Consider the following 17,500-nt stretch of genomic DNA (forward strand, 5'->3'; position numbering starts at 1 on the left):
TTCCTTTTTTTGAGACCAAGCCTTGCTCTGTCGCCCAGGCTGGAGTGCAGTGGCGTGATCTCGGCTTACTGCAACCTCTGCCTCCCGGGTTCAAGCGATTCTCATGCCTCAGCCTCCCGAGTAGCTGGGATTACCAGCGCCCACCATCAGGCCTGGCTAATTTTTTTGTATTTTTTTTTTTAGTAGAGACGGAGTTTCACTATGTTGCCCAGGCTGGTCTTGAACTCCTGAGCTCAGGCAATCTGCCCGCCTCAGCCAACTAAAGTGCTGGGATTACAGGCGTGAGCCACTGCTCCCAGCCCAGTGTGCTCATTCTAAATCGTCCTCATCTGCTGCTCAGAGCAGGCCCAGGCTGACTTCCCTCTTTCCCTGCTCCCTGTTGCCCCAGCAGGTGCATGAATGAAAAATCAGGCCTGTCCCCATATCCAGGCTCACAGGGGTCACGTGTTTTTGTAAAGCCGGAAAACTGGCCTCTGCTCCATGCCTGACGCTCCACATTCACTTCCCATCTCACCTTCGCCATCCTGGGAGGGGATGGTGACTTCTCCAGTGTTGGGGTGACACTCAGAGCAAGCGGCAGAGCTGGGCTTTGGGTTTGGGCCGGGTCCAGGCCTCCACACTCTGGGCTGGGGTTGTATGTTGGCCACGCACCGTGAGGTTCACCTTATCTTTTCTTCCTCCTACCCTGGGCCTGCTGCCAAGATGCCAGCTTGTGGCTTCTGAGTCAGGCTCCTTCCCTCCCCAGGCCTGCTGGGCCGTCTGCCCCGCCACGGTCGTGGGGGGATCCAGGCTGCCCCTGTGTGTTTCCTCCAGTCTTCATCGGCTGCCTGCTGCTGTCTGCACCCGTGTTTGGCTACCTGGGCGACCGATACAGCCGCAAGACCACCATGAGCTTCGGGATCTTGCTCTGGTCGGGAGCTGGTCTCTCTAGCTCCTTCATCTCCCCCCGGGTAGGTGTCCATGCCTCTGCCCAGTCCCCTGAGGCCCCTTCCCCACCTGCTTCCTCCCTGATCCAGCCCCATCAGAGCTGCGTGGGGACAATTCTGCTCCATTCCCGGCTGTGACTGGATCAGGGATTGCACTGAGGGCTGGGAGAGGAGGTGAGGGCCCAGTCTCCAGCCTGAGCTGCGCAGAGCAGAGCTGGCGGACTTTTTTTTTTTTTTTTTTGAGACACAATTTCGCTCTTGTGCCCAGGCTGGAGTGCAATGGTGCGATCTCGGCTCGCTGCAAACTCTGACTCCCGAGTTCAAGCGATTCTCCTGTCTCAGCCTCCAGAGCAGCTGGGATACCAGGCGCGTGCCACCACGCCCAGCTAATTTTTGTATTTTTTAGTAGAGACAGGGTTTTGCCGTGTGGGCCAGGCTGGTCTCGAACTCCCGACCTCAGGTGATCCGCCCGCCTTGGCCTCCCAAAATGCTGTGATTACTTGCATGAGCCACTGTGCCTGGCCGACCCAGTGGACTTTCTTAACAGGAGACCTCTTCTCTCCTACCTCTCACTGCCGCACCAGCTTCATTTCTGCCTGACTCTGCAGGGGGTGGAACTGGGGGTAACAGCTGCTGTCTTGGGGAACTGGCCTGGTTAGCAATGGTGGGACCCAGGAGAAGGGCTCCCCTGGGCAGGGGGGTAGGCGATGGCTTCAGGGGACACATATGTGACTTTGGGAACCTGGAGTGGAGAGATGTCCATAGCCCCGATCCCCTCTCCCTACTCTGGGGTCCTGTGTCATGAGGTCCCCTTGGCTCTTCCAACAAACCCTCGGGTCCCTGGCCCTCTGGGTGATTTCTGGAACTCACGTGGTCTTGTGCCTGCTCGCCCAGTATTCTTGGCTCTTCTTCCTGTCCCGGGGCGTCGTGGGCACTGGCTCGGCCAGCTACGCCACCATCGCGCCCACCGTCCTGGGCGACCTCTTCGTGAGGGACGAGCGCACCCGCGTGCTGGCCGTCTTCTATATCTTTATCCCTGTTGGAAGGTTGGTATTACTCATGGGTCCACTTTCCCAGGTGGTAAACTGAGGCCCAAAGGAGTCAGAACAGGGGCTGGGCATCGGTAGGAGAGGTCAAACCAGGAGGGCTGCAGTTTGAGTCCCAATGCTACCCCTTCCTCACCACGAGTCTACCTCTCCGAGCCTCAGTTTCCTCATCTGTCAACGGGGGCAGTGACGCCAGCTGATGGGCTGGGGGAGGAATAGAGGTGATGAGGATGCGCCCTGCAGATTCGTACACTTGGCAGAGTGTGGCCCGCCCAGGGAGGGGCCGGCCCTGGGAGGCGAGGTGAGGAAGCGTGTTAGGGCCAGGCCCTGCACCCCACAGCAGGCTAGGCCAGAGCAGGATTTGCAGTCAGGACCCTGGCCTCTGACCCAGATTTCCTGAACTTGCCTGACTCAAGCAGGGCCCAGCCTTGGGCAGGAGGGTGGAGGGTATGGGTTTCCATAGGTGGGGAGAGTGGCGCTGGGGGTGGGCCAGGAGCCAGAGGTCACTGGTGACTTGACCAAGGGCAGTGGACATCTGGGCCTCACGTGGCTTACTTTCCTCAGTGAAACAGCTCTGAGCCTGCAGACAGCCAGCTCCCTGGGGCATGGGGGAGCACCCTGGGTCAGGCTGGCAGTGGGGTCTGCCTTCCGCCTCCCTCCCCTCACAGCCCATCGCCCTTGACCCTCTGTTGCAGTGGTCTGGGTTACGTCCTGGGGTCGGCTGTGACGACGCTGACTGGGAACTGGCGCTGGGCCCTCCGAGTGAGTCCAGCTTCCTTTTCTTCTCTCTGCTTTCCCTCTGGACCGGCAGGGACTTTCCAGCCTTGGGTGACCTTAGCCACTTGGCGTAGCACCCGGCGCCATTGTGGGGGTGGGGGGTGGTCAGGCATTGGCAGCTTTGGACATTTGGGGCCCCACAGGGAGCATGGGTTGGGGAGGTGGTGGCCCTAGGCTCAAAAGCTGGCTGCTTAGTTTACCAGCTGTGTGATCTCAAGCGGGTCACCTTCTTCAGAGCCTCAGTTTGCCTGTCGGTAAGGTGGGGGTAGTAAATGCTACCTAAGGCATCTTGAGGATCCGTGAGACGAGAGATGGAAGTTCCAAGCTGCAGGGTCAGGGCATAGAGTAGGCCCTGGAGGACTGGCAGCTAGGCTCGCTCAGCAGTTGGGCAGGATGCTGAGGAAGATGCCGGGCAGGCCCCGCTGGGCTGCGGCCTTGTGATTCCAACATGGGCTTGGAGCAGGACCATTCTGAAGAGGAAGGGACTCCATGGTGGAGGGCGCTGAGCTCAGCCCTGGGAGTGCAGCTTGGTGGGAGTGCAGGCTGCACGCAGACCTCTACGGAGCCAGCCCAGTGCCGGGGAGCTGGCGTGTGAAGCGCTGAAGCCAGATTTGGAATCTCAGGAGTGGGGTGGGCTTCAAGGAGGCAGGTCTGACCTGGCTTGAATAAATCTTCTCATGGCCTGAGCTGTTTGCAGGCTGCCCCAAGGTGGGTAGTGAGATCCCCGTCCTTGGGGTTTGAGCAGAGGGGCCGCTAGGAGAGGATGCCAGGGCAGGACTATGTGGCAGATGGAGGCCTGGGCCAGGGAAAGGTCAGCTCTAGGGGCAGCAGGTACTCGGGAGGCAGGGCCAGTGTAGTGAGGGTCCCTGTTCTCAACCATCTCAGGCCCATTGACCCCAAAGGAGTGGTGTCTGTACTGGAAAGATGGGAATTACACGAAGTCCCAAAGAGACTCCACTGCCTGGAGAGGCTGCAGTGGTGAGGGCTGAGAAACAGTGGTACATCCCGCTCTGTGGATACCAGCGCCCTGAAAAACAAGTCACCCCCACCACTCCCAGGGCTTGGACCCCAGAGGTCAGACACTGGCTGGTACTGTGACCAGTTGCCCCCGGGGTCTCTTGGGCTGTGATAATATGCGGCCCTGAGCTTCCTGGGCCCTCCTGTCCCCAGATCATGCCCTGCCTGGAGGCCGTGGCCTTGATCCTGCTTATCCTGCTGGTTCCAGACCCACCCCGGGGAGCTGCTGAGACACAGAGGGAGGGGGCCGCGGGAGGCTCCAGGAGCAGCTGGTGTGAGGACGTCAGATACCTGGGCAAAAAGTGAGTGTCACTGCTACGCCCTGCAAGGCACGGAAAAACCTCTTTGTCTGCCCCAGCCTCACTGACCCCCTCTCTCCACCTCCAGGGAGCCCTCCCTTGTTGTCCCAATGTTCACAGCCATCCTCTTCCTCTGAGATCCCACTTACCAACTGAAGTGCCCCTCCCTCCCTTAGGACTCAGCCTCCACCACCTTGCCATGTGACAGAAATATGCACAGGGAGGGAGGGAGATGGCGTGAGCCCCAGCCTTGCCTCTGCCACTGCCCTGCCCGTAAGTGGCCCTGGCACTCAGAGCCTCACTGTCCTTATTTATTCAATGGACGGAATTCTCCAGCCTTGTCCCCTTCTCTGGGTTGCTTGGGGGATGCTGGGAGTTCATCACTCACCTCTCCAAGCCTCATGGCGTGGGTGATCCTCTGTGCCAGCCATGCTGGGGGAGGCAGGCAGGAGTCAACTGCTGGTCCCAGGCCTCACGATTCACTGCAAGGCAGGACATGGACAGGACCCACTTCTGTCACTGAGCTGTGAAACGGGCCAGGAGGACTCAGAGGAAGATGGGGCAGGCAGGGACGGCTTCCTGGAGAATGTGATGCTGGATGGGGAACCCTCAGGATGGGGAGATTTGGTCCTGCAGAGAGGAGGGAGGGAGGAGGAGCCAAGGTGTGGGGATGGGGGGGTCTCCAAAACATAGGGGAGGCTGGAGCTCAGGGTGCTCCAGGAAGGATCTGGAGGCTGGAGCTTGGGGTAACCTGAGTGTCTTCTTCGGAGCCTCAGTTTGCCTATCTGTAAAGAGGGGTTAGCAATTGCTACCTATGGAATCTTGAAGGTAATGAGACAAGATGGAAAAGTTCCCAGAGTGCCCAGGAGTAGGGAGGAGTGGACAGGCCCCTTCAGCCCCAGCCCTCTCCCGACTCCAGCTGGGGCACCTTGTCTTGCAGCTGGAGTTTTGTGTGGTCCACCCTCGGAGTGACCGCCATGGCCTTTGTGACTGGAGCCCTGGGGTTCTGGGCCCCCAAGTTTCTGCTTGAGGCGCGCGTGGTTCACGGGCTGCAGCCTCCCTGCTTCCAGGAGCCGTGCAGCAACCCTGACAGGTGAGGGTGTCCGGGGGCACTGGGCACCTTGCCCAGCTTGGGGGCTCTTGCTGAGGAAGTTCTGAGCTCCAAAATTCAGTGTCTTGAGGTGGGGCACGTGGTGCTGTGTGAAGACAGTGAGGCTCGGGACCCAGATGGCAGCAGGAGGCCTCGCTCGGGCTCTGGCTGAGCCTCTGCCACTCTGGGTGGCCATGGCCAGCCCCCTTGTCCTCTCTGGGCTGAATTCCCCATCTCTCCACTCTTGGGGCCGCTGTGGGCTCCAGAAGGCACTGGCGGGAGATGGGCGTGAGGCTTCTGTGGGGCTGTGGGATGAGAGGAGCCCCACCGTTCAGAGGGGCCTGTAGCATCTTCTGTGAGGGCATCCCATTTTACAGATGGCAAACTGGGACCCGGGAGGCCTCGTCGCTTCGCTAGTTTTGGGATTTCATGTGTGTGAGAAGGCTGCTGGGAGGGGAGGCACGGGCACTCTGCCCTTAGGGCACGCCCTCTCCCGCTTCCTGCCTGGCTGTCTGCTGCCCGGCTGGGCTCCACTTCTGTTCCTATCACCTTCGACCCTGTGCACCAAGAGCTCCAGTGACTGCTTGATGCTGAGTCAAGGACATCCTTCAGTTCTCCCTTCCTTCTCTCCTCCTCCTCCCCGAACCCTTAACCCCGGCCTCCCCACTGCCTCCAGCAGCTGCTCTTCCGCCTCCGTGCAGTCCCCTCCTCCGCTCTGACCCTGTCCTGGTGGGTCCTGGGGGCTCCTGGGGATGCTGTCCTCTTCCCTGGAGCCCCATCCTCCCCCAGGGTTTTGGCGACACTCGTCCTCTGCTGACTGCAACTGCGCCTACCTTCTCCTTCCCTCCTCCTCCTTCTCCTCCTTCCTTCGCTCTTCTTTTCTCTCTTCTCTTCTCTTCTTCTTTTCTCTCTTCTCTCCTCTCTTTTCTCTTCTCTCCTTCCTTCTCTCTTTCTTTCTCTCTCCCTCCCTCCCCCTCTCCTCTCCGTCCTCTCTCTGTCTCCCTTTCACCTTCCCTTCCTCCCTTCCTTCTCTTCTTTCTTTTTTGAGTCAAGGTGTCACTCTGTCACCAGGCTGGAGTGCAATGGTACAAACAGTTTGCTGCAGCCTCGACTTCCCAGGCTTAAGCAATCCTCCCACCTCAGCCTCCCAAGTAGCTGGGACCACAGGCACACGCTACCATGCCTGGTAATTTTTTTTTTTTTGAGACAGAGTTTCACTCTTGTTGCCCAGGCTGGAGTGCAATGGCACAATCTTGGCTGACTGTAATCTCTACCTCCTGGGTTCAAGTTGTTCTCCTGCCTCAGCCTTCCAAGTAGCTAAGATTACAGGCATGTGCCACCATAACTGGCTAATTTTTTTTGGTTTGTTTTTAGTAGAGATGGGGTTTCACCATGTTGGGCAGGCTGGTCTCAAACTCCCGACCTCAAATGATTGGTCCGCCTCAGCCTCCCAAAGTGCTGGGATTACAGGCGTGAGCCACCTTGCCCGGCCTGACTTACAGATCTTTAAGGGCTCTCTTGGCTGTGAGAGTCTGTGATGCTGGGAAGGCCCTGTGTGGATGGAGGGAACGTGAAGGGCTTCGTAGCTGGGCCATGTCCTCTGGCTGCACCTCCCGTTCAGGGGCTGGTGGGGGTGCTTTTTCAGGCAGCCTGTCTAGATAATCAATCCTAAGTCTCACGATTATCTCAAGAACCTGCCAAGGTCAGCTCAGACCAGGACTCAGAGGCAGCCAGCATACATCTGGGATTCGGGTCACTTGACTAGGCTGAGCCAGACCTTGCACAGCTCGGAAGGCTGGGAAGGTTTGGAAACCTCTTCTTTCTTTTTTCTCCCTGCCCCTGCCCCTGCCCTTTCCCCCTTCCCCTTCCCCTCCCCCTCCCCTCCTCCCCTCCCCTCCCCCTCCTCCTCCTCCCTCTCCCTTCCCCCTCCTCCTCCTCCTCCTCTTCTTTTTCTTTTTCTTCTTCTTTCTTTTTTTTTTGAGACAGTCTTGCTGTGTTGCTAGGCTGGAGTGCAGTGGCACGATCTCAGCTCACTGCAAGCTCCACCTCCCAGGTTCAAGCGATTCTCCTGCCTCAGCCTCCAGAGTAGCTGGGACTACAGGTGCCCGCCACCTCGCCCAGCCAATTTTTGTACTTTAGTAGAGAATTTAGAGAATTCTCAGTCATTTGGGCAAAGCGAGGGTGGGAGAAGAGAGGGGAAGCTACACCGGTCGGCAGGGACCAGTCCCGCAGAGCTGTCAGTGCTGGCCAGGAGCTTGCTCAGAGGACAACAGGGAGCTACCGAGAGGCTGGAAAGGTCCTGGTTAGACCTGCTGTTCTCAAGAGTTCACGCCGGGCACAGTCTCAGCGTCCCCTTTGAGCTCCTTTATTTGTTTTGTTTTGTTTTGTTTTTGAGATGGAGTCTTCCTATCTTGCCCAGGCTGAAGTGCCGTGGTGCGATCTCAGCTCACTGCAACCTTCACCTCCCAGATTCACGTGATTCTCTTGCCTCAACCTCTCAAGTAGCTGGGATTACAGGTGCCCACCACCATTCCCAGCTATTATTATTATTTTTTTAGTAGAGATGCGGTTTTGCTGTGTTGGCCAGGTTGATCTTGAATTCCTGACCTCAAGTGATCCACCCGCCTCGGCCTCCCAAAGTGCTGGGATTACAGGCTTGAGCCACCTCACCTGGCCCCTTTGAGCTCCCTTAAAAGGAGGCTGGAGGTTGCAAAATAGACCAGGAGGGTGAGGATGTATATTCAAATCCTAGTCTGTCATTTACCAGCTGGGTAATCTTGGCCTTGACCTTTCTCAGCCTCTCCTTGCTCATCTGTCCATCTGGGAATTGTAGGAGGAATCCGTGAGTTCACTTGCTCAACATATGTCTCTCGTGTGCCAGGCTCTATGCTCCCAGCATAGAGTCAAGAGAGGAAACCAAACCTGTTACTGTTCTCTAGGAATTCCCAGGCCAGCGAATGAACCTGATGACAGACACAGAAGGTGCTGTGGGAACTGATGGGAGTGAAGGGATCAGCCAGGGAACAAAGGAAGGGCATCCCCAAGTAGGCTGTGCTGGGTATTGAAGGATGAGTAGGAGTTTGATAGGTCAAAAACTAGTGAAGGGTGTTCCAGGCAGAGGAATGAAAGTGTGTGGTTGGGAGTCGGGAGGGGAGAGCAACTAGTCTGAGGGAAGAAAATAGAGCTAGGACCTGGAGTTGATGTGAGTCAGAGTCAGATCACGAAGAACAATGTACATCTTATGGAACTGGGGACAAATCTAGTGGGTGTCTGAGAGCTGGTGGAGAATTTTAGGCAGGAGGTGGGCAGGGACGTGGTCAGGTCTGTGTTTTTAATTTTATTTTTTGAGACAGATTCTTGCTCTGTTGCCCAAGCTGGAGTGCAGTGATATCATCATAACTCACTGTGGCCTCGAACTTCTGAGCTCAAGTGATCTTCCCACCTCAGCCTCTTGAGTAGCTGGGACTACAGGTGCACGCCACCAAGGCTGGATCATTTAAACATTTTTTGTAGAGATGAGATCTTTCTGATCTTGAACTCCTCCCACCACGGATCTCCTGCCACCACAGAATGCACTCTTGGGGAGCCTGTGTGGCGGTTATTTTGGAGGGACAGGTCTCCACAGGAAGGATATACAAGGGGAAGCGAAACGGAGTAGAAGTGGGTCTAAAAGTGGGTGGGAAAGGGACGGAGGTCAGGCAGGGACTGCCTGAGGGGGATTCAAAGACAGGAAGTGGAAGGATGGGATTCAAGGAAGGAGGGCACGTAGAGGGCCCAGACAAGGGCCGGGTATATCACTGGGGCTTAGTAAATACATGTTTGCTTGCCTCCATTCCTCTTAGTACTGGGAGTTGGAAAGAGAGAAGGTTGGGGCCAGAGTGGGACCCTGGAATTCAGATTTTGAGTGGGCAGTTTTGGGGGATGAGAGGGAAAGGGTCAATGGAGATGAGGCAGGCTGGGACCTGGGGTGCTGGGCGATCACCCACATGGCCAGTGGGATCCCCAGGATGAGATAGGGGATGAGGTAGGAAAGGGGCTGGGGGAGGGCAGTGGGACATTGGTCCCTGGTCAGGGTCCCCAGGTCCTGGGAGCATCAGTGATGAGGGTGGGTAAGGCCTAGGTCAGATCAGGGGCCCACAGCCATATTCCCTGTAGACACCAGATCGTGCCCTTGAGCCAAGGGGCTAAACCTGGGGCTGGGAGCAGGGTGAAAGGTCTCCATGCTGAGCTCACCCAGCTGACCAACCCCTCTGTGTTCTCTCCCATTAGCCTGATTTTTGGGTCATTGACCATCATGACCGGCGTCATTGGGGTCATCTTGGGGGCAGAAGCTGCGAGAAGGTACAAAAAAGTCATTCCAAGAGCTGAGCCCCTCATCTGCGCCTCCAGCCTGCTCGCCACGGCCCCCTGCCTCTACCTGGCTCTCGTCTTGGCCCCGACCACCCTGCTGGCCTCCTATGTAAGTGAGAGCCTCTATGGAGGTGGGGACAGGGTTGGGGGATGAGGAACTCCTGTTTCCACGGCTCACACTGTGCCCGGCCTTTACGTACATTATGTTGATCTCTCCTTCTGGGTAGAGCTTATCCCCGTTTTGCAGATCAGCAAAGAGAGGCTGGACACGGTGGCTCACGTCTGTAATCCTAGCACTTTGGGAGGTCAAGGCCGGCCTGGCCAATATGGTGAAACCCCGTCTCTACTAAAAATATAAAAAAATTAGCTGGGCATGGTGTTGGGCACCTGTAATCCCAGCTGCTCGGGAGGCTGAAGCAGGAGAATCGCTTGAACCCGGGAGGCGGAGGTTGCGGTGAGCTGAGATTGTGCCACTGCACCCCAGCCTGGGCAACAGAGCATGACTCCATCTTGCGGGGGAAAAAAAGAGAGAAGCTTACCAGGAGTTCCACAGTGAGGAAGGGGCAGAACTGGGATTTGAGCCTGAGCTTTTCTGACTGTAAAAGGTGTCCTCTGAGCATTGGATTAATGTGTTAGTTTGAGAAAATAGGACTCATTTATTGCCAGGGCATATTGTGGGTCCAAGAAGAAATGGAGCAATTCTCCCCAGGTTACAGAGGAGCGAAGCAAGGCCCAGATTGGTTACGGCCAATGTGGATGCTGCTTTAAGGGCGATAATCCCGGTAATATCAAGCATTCCATATCCACATCCCATCACACCCTTTCATGGGCCTCACACTCTGGCCGTGCCAGCCACGTGGGCACACCGCCTTCCCAGACTTGGCACGCGTCCATTTCTTCCACCGAGAGCACCAGTTCGTCTTTTGTGCATCCCAAAATCCTCCTCCTGCAAGACTCAACTCAAAGTCAGCTTCCTCCAAAAGCCTTCCCGGACCGCTCTATCCTCACGCCAGAATTCATGTTCCTGCTTGGGCTCAGTGCCTGTTTGGTTCCCATGAGGCACCGAGGTGTATGGGGCCTGTCCAAAGACAGGGGGCCCAAAGGGCGGGGGACCAGAGCTGGAGGGTCCCTGTGTGCAGCTGTGTCCCTGGCTCCCCAAAGCCCCAGCCCTGCCTGACCCCCAACATGGGAAAGGGCCACTGCTTCTGGGAAACTGACACCAGCCCAGCTGGAAGCAGAGGGGCTAGACCTCCCCTCCTTTCCCAGATCCATGGCCCCGGGCCCTGTGGCTGCAGACAGGGCCCATACGCGTGTGCCCCAGGTTTACTGAGCAGGCCGGACTTTGGAAAAGTAAACCAGCCACAACTTCATTGTCCTCACACTAGTTTGACCGCATCGCCCACCCATGGCCAGAGCCCATCGCTTCTCCCGTCACACGCACGAACTAAACAGTCTGGTCCCATTGAAATAAAAACTTTAGCCCTGCTTCCGAATAAAGTTTCTTTTTTCTTTTTTTTTTGAGACTGAGTCTCGCTCTGTTGCCCAGGCTGGAGTGCAGTGGCGTAATCTCAGCTCACTGTAACCTCTGCTTCCTGGGTTCAAGTGATTCTCCTGCCTCAGCCTCCCAAGTAGCTGGGATTACAGGTGCGAGTCACCATGCCCAGCTATTTTTTAAACTTTTTATTTTATTTTATTTGTGTTTTTATTTTGAGATGGAGTCTTGCTCTGTTGCCCGGGCTGGAGTGCAGTGGCGCCATCTCAGCTCACTGCAACCTCCACCTCCCAGGTTCAAGCTATTCTCCTGCCTCAGCCTCCTGAGTATCTGGGATTACAGGTGCGCGCCACCATACCCAGCTAATTTTTGTATTTTTAGTACAGATGGGGTTTCACCGTGTTGGCCAGGATGGTCTTCAACTCCCAACCTCGTCATCCACCCGCTTCAGGTTCCCAAAGTGCTGGGATTACAGGTGTGAGCCACTGTGCCTGGCCCCAAATAAAGTTTCTATCCAGGACCAGAAAATTGCCTTCGGAAGAGGTGGGGCTACAGTTGGGTTTTGTTCTCCTTGCTCCATCTTCCACCCCACATCCCTGACATCCCCCCTCCCCTCGCAATTCTGTCCCCTCCAGAGATGAGCGGGCAAAGGAGGATGACTGAGAACAGGCTGAGTACTGTCTGTATTCGGAGTTGTTTTCGTCCTCTGTCAGTGCCCCCCATGTGGCAGATGCCCAAAGGCGGGGTGTGGGGGGCCTTTGTGGGCATTTTGGGGTCTCTGGCCCTGGTTTTTACTTTGCCCAATTCCCTGATGCAAGGGTTGCCTTTCCAGCCAGGCTGTCTTGCCTGGGTGGGCAATCCTGCAAGGGGCCCCCTCTCATGAGCACCGTGTCTCCCTCCGCGGTGTCCATCTGACCCCTGGAGGAGGTCAGGAAGGGAGGCCTCCGCCACTGCCGCCCTCTCCCCTCCCACGACACTGCAGACTACTTCATCTGGCATCCTCACCCGCTGACTTCCCTCGGGGGAGTCAGGCCCCAGGGTCCATTCTCCCCGAATGCCAGATGACATGCATCTGGGTGTCCTGAGGACGTCTTCTGTGCACGTCCCTCAGGCTGTCCTGGTATAGGAGGCTTCGCGTTTAGCCAGCGTCCAGCCAGGGAGAAAGGGCCAGCTTCCTTCTTGGCAAGCACTATCCTCTGTTGCGTTGAGTGTCATCTGAAGCCCTCACTCAGCTGAAGAGTGGAACTCTTGGCCGGGCGCGGTGGCTCACGCCTGTAATCCCAGCACTTTGGGAGGCCGAGGCAGGTGGATCACGAGGTCAGGAGATCAAGACCATCCTGGCTAACATGGTGAAACCCCGTCTCTATTAAAAATACAAAAAATTAACCAGGCGCGGTGGCGGGCACCTGTAGTCCCAGCTACTCGGGATGCTGAGGCAGGAGAATGGCGTGAACCCAGGAGGCGGAGCTTGCAGTGAGCTGAGATCGTGCCACTGCACTCCAGCCTGGGCGACAGAGCAAGACTCTGTCTCAAAAAAAAAAAAGTGGCACTCTTTATTCATTATTTATTAATTCTTTTAGAGATGGGGGCTCTCACTATGTTGCTCAGACTGGTCTTGAACTCCTGGGCTTGAGCAATCCTCTTGCCTCAGCCTCCTGAATAGCTAGGACTACAGGCGTGCACCACCACACCCGGCTAATTTTTAGTAGAGATGGGGTTTTGCCATGTTGCCCAGTCTGGTCTCGAACTCCTGTCCTTGAGTGATCTGCCCATCTCACCCTCCCAAAGTGCTGGGATTACAGGCGTGAGCCACCGCACCTGGTCAAGAGCGGAACTCTTTCAATAAATCCTCCCCCGAGCATGACTTCTATGCAAGCGGGCGGGGGCCACGTAGGATAGCCCCGTTCTCTCTCGCCACGTCCTGAAGGTGTGCCGGCACCTCTCTTGAAGTGTGGGCGCTGCTCATCCCTTGTTCTCAGCCTCGGGTCTCTGCGGAAATTCCTGAAGACTAGAAAGTCTTGTCATTCTCTTCTGCACATGCTCTTATTTAGTCCTCTCAACGGACACTTTTGTGAGGAAGGTTTTTTCTTTTCATATTTTATTTTATTTTTTGAGACAGAGTCTCTCTCTGTTGCCCAGGCTGGAGTATGGTGGCACGATCTCGACTCGCTGCAACCTCCACCTCTCAGGTTCAAGCAATTCTCCTGCCTCAGCCTTCCCAGCAGCTGGGATTATAGGCACCTGCCACTAATTTTTTTTTTTTTTTTCCCAAGACAGGGTCTCTCTCTGTCACCCAGATTGGAGTGCAGTGGCACAATCTCAGCTCACTGCAAGCTCCAGCTCCCGGGTTCAAGCAATTCTCCTGTCTCAGCCGTCTGAGTAGCTGGGATTACAGGCCTACGTCACAACGCCTGGCTAATTTTTGTATTTTTACTAGAGATGGTGTTTTGCCATTTTGACCAGGCTAGTCTCGAACTCCTGACCTCAAGTGATCTGCCTACCTCGGCCTCCCAAGGTGCTGGGGTTACAGGCATGATCCACCACACCCAGCCACACTTATGCCACTTGACAGGTTGGAAAACTGAAGCCCACAGATAGAATCAGGTAAATAGTGGGACAGACAAAACTCTAACACATGGCTGGGTGCAGTGGCTGACGTCTGGAATCCCAGTATTTTGGGAGGTCAAAGTGAGAGGATCACTTGAGCTCAGGAGTTAGAGACCAGCCTGGACAACGTAGCAAAACCCTGTCTCTACAGAAAATTTAAAAATTAGTTGGGCATGGAGGCACATGCTACTGGGGAGGCTGAGGCTGGAGGATTGCTTGAGCTTGAGAGATAGAGGCTGCAGCGAGCTCTGATCATGCCACTGCACTCCAACCTGGGTGACAGAGCAGGACCCTGTCTCAAAACAAACAATCACACAACCTCCAACTTGGCTGTGACGCCTCCAAAGTCTGTGTCCTTCATAGTGCACTGAACCAGAAGCAGAGCTGGGCACACCCCAGGCACTAGTAAATACCTTAATGCTTATTGACTGAGGGAGGGGACCATCACTTCTGGCTGGTGGGAGCTGATGGGGGCTGGTGGGGCCTGACCGCGCAGGGAGGCTGAAGCCCAGGCAGATGGAGGCCCCATCAAAGCTGTCCCTGTACCAGCCAGCTGGAGCTGGGGGCCCCCTGCCAGCCCTGCTTCTGCCACTGTCTTGGTTGGTTCTGGGAGGTGGCTCCTTGGCTGTGTTTCGGGGACACAGCTGCCCCCCTCCACCCCCTGCACCCCTGCAGCCTGGCGCATCTCCAGAGCTGGTTGGCTCATCTAGAAATGACATTGTGTCTTGGCCGCCAAAGCCAGCTGGAGAAACTCTTCTTCAGGCCTGCCCTGGGGATTGGGACTGAGGGGCAGAAAGGCAGGCAGGGCTAGAGTGCATCCATCCTCTGGCGCTGGGAAGCTGCTGGGTCTGGCATGGTACCCACCGACGCTGAGCCTCTGTGGCCAGAACTCTAACCCTCCAGAGGTGCTGCCATCCCGCCCCCACCCCATGGCTCTGTCTGTGCCTCCGTAGAATGCTCGGACGTTCTGACCTCAGATTCAGGCTCCAGTTCCTCCTCCCCAGCAACTGTCAGTTGCGAAGGCCTTGACCTCTCCCAGGCCTGTCCTCTCCTCTCTGTCCTCTCTGCCCTTCCCTGGCTCATGCCTTACTGTCTTTCTCCAGAACTGTTCTAGAAGGCACCTTCCTGGTCTCCTTGTCTTCCTGCTCATCCACCACAATCTGTTCTGTTCTTCACACACTGCCAGAGTGAGCTAGCTAGCTTGCTTGTTTTTTCTCTCTTTCTTTTTTCTTTTCTTTCCTTTCCTTTCCTTTTGTTTTCTTTTCTTTCCCTTCCCTCCCTTCCTTCCTTCCTTCCTCTCTCTTTTCTTTCTTCCTTCCTTTCTTTCTTTCTTTTCTTTCTTTCTTTCTCTCTCTCTCTTTCTTTCTTTCTTTCTTTCCCTCCCTCCCTCCCTCCCTCCCTTCCTCCCTCCCTCCCTTCCTTTCTTCCTTTCTTCCTTTCCTTCCTTCCTTCCTTCCTTCTTTCTTTCTTTCTTTTCTCTTTCTTTTTTTCTTCCCTCCCTCCCTCCCTCCCTCCCTCCCTCCCTCCCTTCCTTCCTTCCTTCCTGTGTTGCCCAGGCTAGTTTTGAACTCCTGGCCTCAAGCGATCCTGCCCATGCTGCCTCCCGAGTAGCTGGAATTACAGGCATGCGTCACTGTGCCTGGCTTACAGAGTGAGCTTGCTGACACCACCACCCTTCCCTGCTCAAAAGCCTTGCATGGCTCCCTGGTGTCTCTGGAACTAGGCCCAGCCCCTTATCCCAACATTTAAAGCCCCTCGTGAACTTCCCTGATAACCTTGGGAGCCTTATTCCTCCACTGCAGTCCTGCCACACAGGCCCCCTCTTGGTTCCCTAGTCATGCTTCCCCTCTCCCTCTTTCCCCATCCTCACTCCCTTCTCCAAGTGTCCAAAGCATTCTAGGCCTTCAAGGGCCAGCTTACCACTGTCTCTTTATGAATTCCTCCCTGGTTGCTGGGCCTGACCCTCTCTCCCTCCTCTCTTTAGTGCGCCCAGCATTGTCTTCCTGGGGTCTTGGTTACGTACGTTCTGACTCCTCTCCCAGCCCTGTCTGTGATTTTTAGCAGGGTCCAGGTCTGGTTCTAATCTTTCTCTGTACTCCAACTTGAAGCACAGTGTCAGGCACATGGATGGGTGGGTGAGGTAAGTCACTGCTGGCTGAGTGAAGAGTCGAGTGACAAACTGTTTGTATTCATTTGTTTATTCAACCAATATTTATTGATTGCCAATTAAGTGGCATACTAGTTTCAATGCTGTAGATATAGGTGGCTGGCTGTGGTGGTTCACACCTGTAACCCCAGCACTTTGGGAGGCTGAGGGAGGCGGGTCACCTGAGGTCAGGAGTTCAAGACCAGCCTGGGCAACACGGCAAAACCCTGTCTCTACTAAAAATACAAAAAATTAGCTGAGCATGGTGGTGCATGCCTGTGGTCTCAACTACTGGGGAGGCTGAGGCAGGAGAATCGCTTGAACCCAGGAGGTAGAGGTTGCAGTGAGCCGAGATTGCGCCACTGCACTCCAGCCTGGGCAACAGAGCGAGACTGCATCTCTAAATAAATAAATAAATAAATGCCATAGATATAGCAGTGAATAAAACAGATAAAAATGTCTCTGTCCCGAGGGAACTTACATTCTAGTTGGGGAAGAAAGCAAACAAGATATATAAGTATTGTGAATTTTATTGTAAAATTCAGAGTATTTCAGATAATAATAAAGACTTAGGAGAGAAGTATTGTTGGGAAGGAAATAGAGAGAGTGTGAGTATTGGGAGGAGAGGGTAGCAATTTTTTGTAGGGTGGCCAGAGAGGCCTCACTGAGAAGGCAGTTGTGGAATAAAGACTTGTAGGGGGTGAAGTAGTGAATTATGTGGATATTCGGGGGAACAGTGTTCCAGGCAGAGGGAACAGCAACTGTGAAGGCCCTGAGTCAGGAGTATACCCAATGGGTTTGAATAACAACAAGGCGGCTACTGTGATTAGTGCAGAGAGAGAAGTGGGAGAGGGAGGTGGGGACAGAGAGATGATGGGTTCCAGATCATGTAGGATGTTGTGGGCATCGGGTGAGATGGAGTTTTGTTCTAAGAAGTGGGACATGTGGCTTTTGTCTTCCACATCTATTAAAATGGTCATGTAGTTTTATCTTTTATTCAATTTCTACAGTTTATTACATTGACTGATATTTATATTTATATTTATATGTTTATATTTATATGTTTAACCAACCTTGCATTCCTGGGATATATTCTCCATGGTCATGGTGGGTAACCATTTTTATGTATTGCTGGATTTGAGTTGGTAGTATTTTGTTGAGGATTTTTGCATGTGCATTCGTAAGAGATAGCGGTCTGCAGTTTTCTTGCGGTATCTTCGTCTGGTTTTGGTATCAGGGTAGTGGCCTTGTAATGAGTTGGCAAGCGTTCCTTCCTCTTCTGTTTTTTGGAAGACTTCATGAAGAATTTGTTAATTCATCTTTAAACATTTGGAAGAAGTCACCAGCAAAGCCATCTGGTTCTGGGCTTCTGTTTGTGGAAAGTTTTTTGATTGCTAACTCAATATTTACTCGTTGTAGGTCATTTCAAATTTTCTATTTCTTCTTGAGTTGTTTCAGTAGTTTATATCTTTTTAGAAATTTGTACATTTATTCTAGGTTAATCTAATTTGTTGGCACACAATAGTTGATATAGCAGTTCCTTCTAATTCTTTTAATTTCTGTAAGGTGAGTAGTAATGTCGCTTTCATTCCTAATTTTGGTAATTTGAGTCTTTTTTTTCTTCAGTCAGTTTATCTAAAGGTTTGTCTATCTTGCTGATCTTTTCAAAGAACCAACTTTTGGTTTCATCAATTTTTCTCAATTTTTTTCTATTATTTGCTTTTTTTTTTTTTCTTTTTCCTTTTTCTTT

General features: G+C 54.3%; 1 protein-coding gene across 7 annotated transcripts in view; it reads left to right on the top strand.

Annotated features, from left to right (window-relative positions):
* The window catches only part of SPNS3 (SPNS lysolipid transporter 3, sphingosine-1-phosphate (putative)), a 57,699-nt gene that overhangs the window by 12,847 nt on the left and 27,352 nt on the right, over nt 1–17,500 (top strand). For 3 of the 7 annotated variants that reach the window (XR_013405965.1, XM_028835909.2, XM_077969994.1), the window contains exons 3-8: nt 814–950; nt 1,821–1,972; nt 2,668–2,734; nt 3,920–4,068; nt 5,006–5,158; nt 9,425–9,614. Coding sequence is in view for 6 of the 7 variants with exons in the window: in XM_028835909.2 (XP_028691742.2) it covers nt 814–950; nt 1,821–1,972; nt 2,668–2,734; nt 3,920–4,068; nt 5,006–5,158; nt 9,425–9,614 (848 nt within the window). In the remaining variant the exon portion in view is untranslated. Of the gene's footprint in view, nt 1–702; nt 951–1,820; nt 1,973–2,667; nt 2,735–3,919; nt 4,069–5,005; nt 5,159–9,424; nt 9,615–17,500 lie in introns of all 7 variants that reach the window. The other 4 variants (XM_077969993.1, XM_028835911.2, XM_077969995.1 and 1 more) reach the window with 4 other exon arrangements.

The sequence above is a fragment of the Macaca mulatta genome, chromosome 16 (assembly GCF_049350105.2).
Source record: "Macaca mulatta isolate MMU2019108-1 chromosome 16, T2T-MMU8v2.0, whole genome shotgun sequence".
NCBI classification, from domain to species: domain Eukaryota; kingdom Metazoa; phylum Chordata; class Mammalia; order Primates; family Cercopithecidae; genus Macaca; species Macaca mulatta.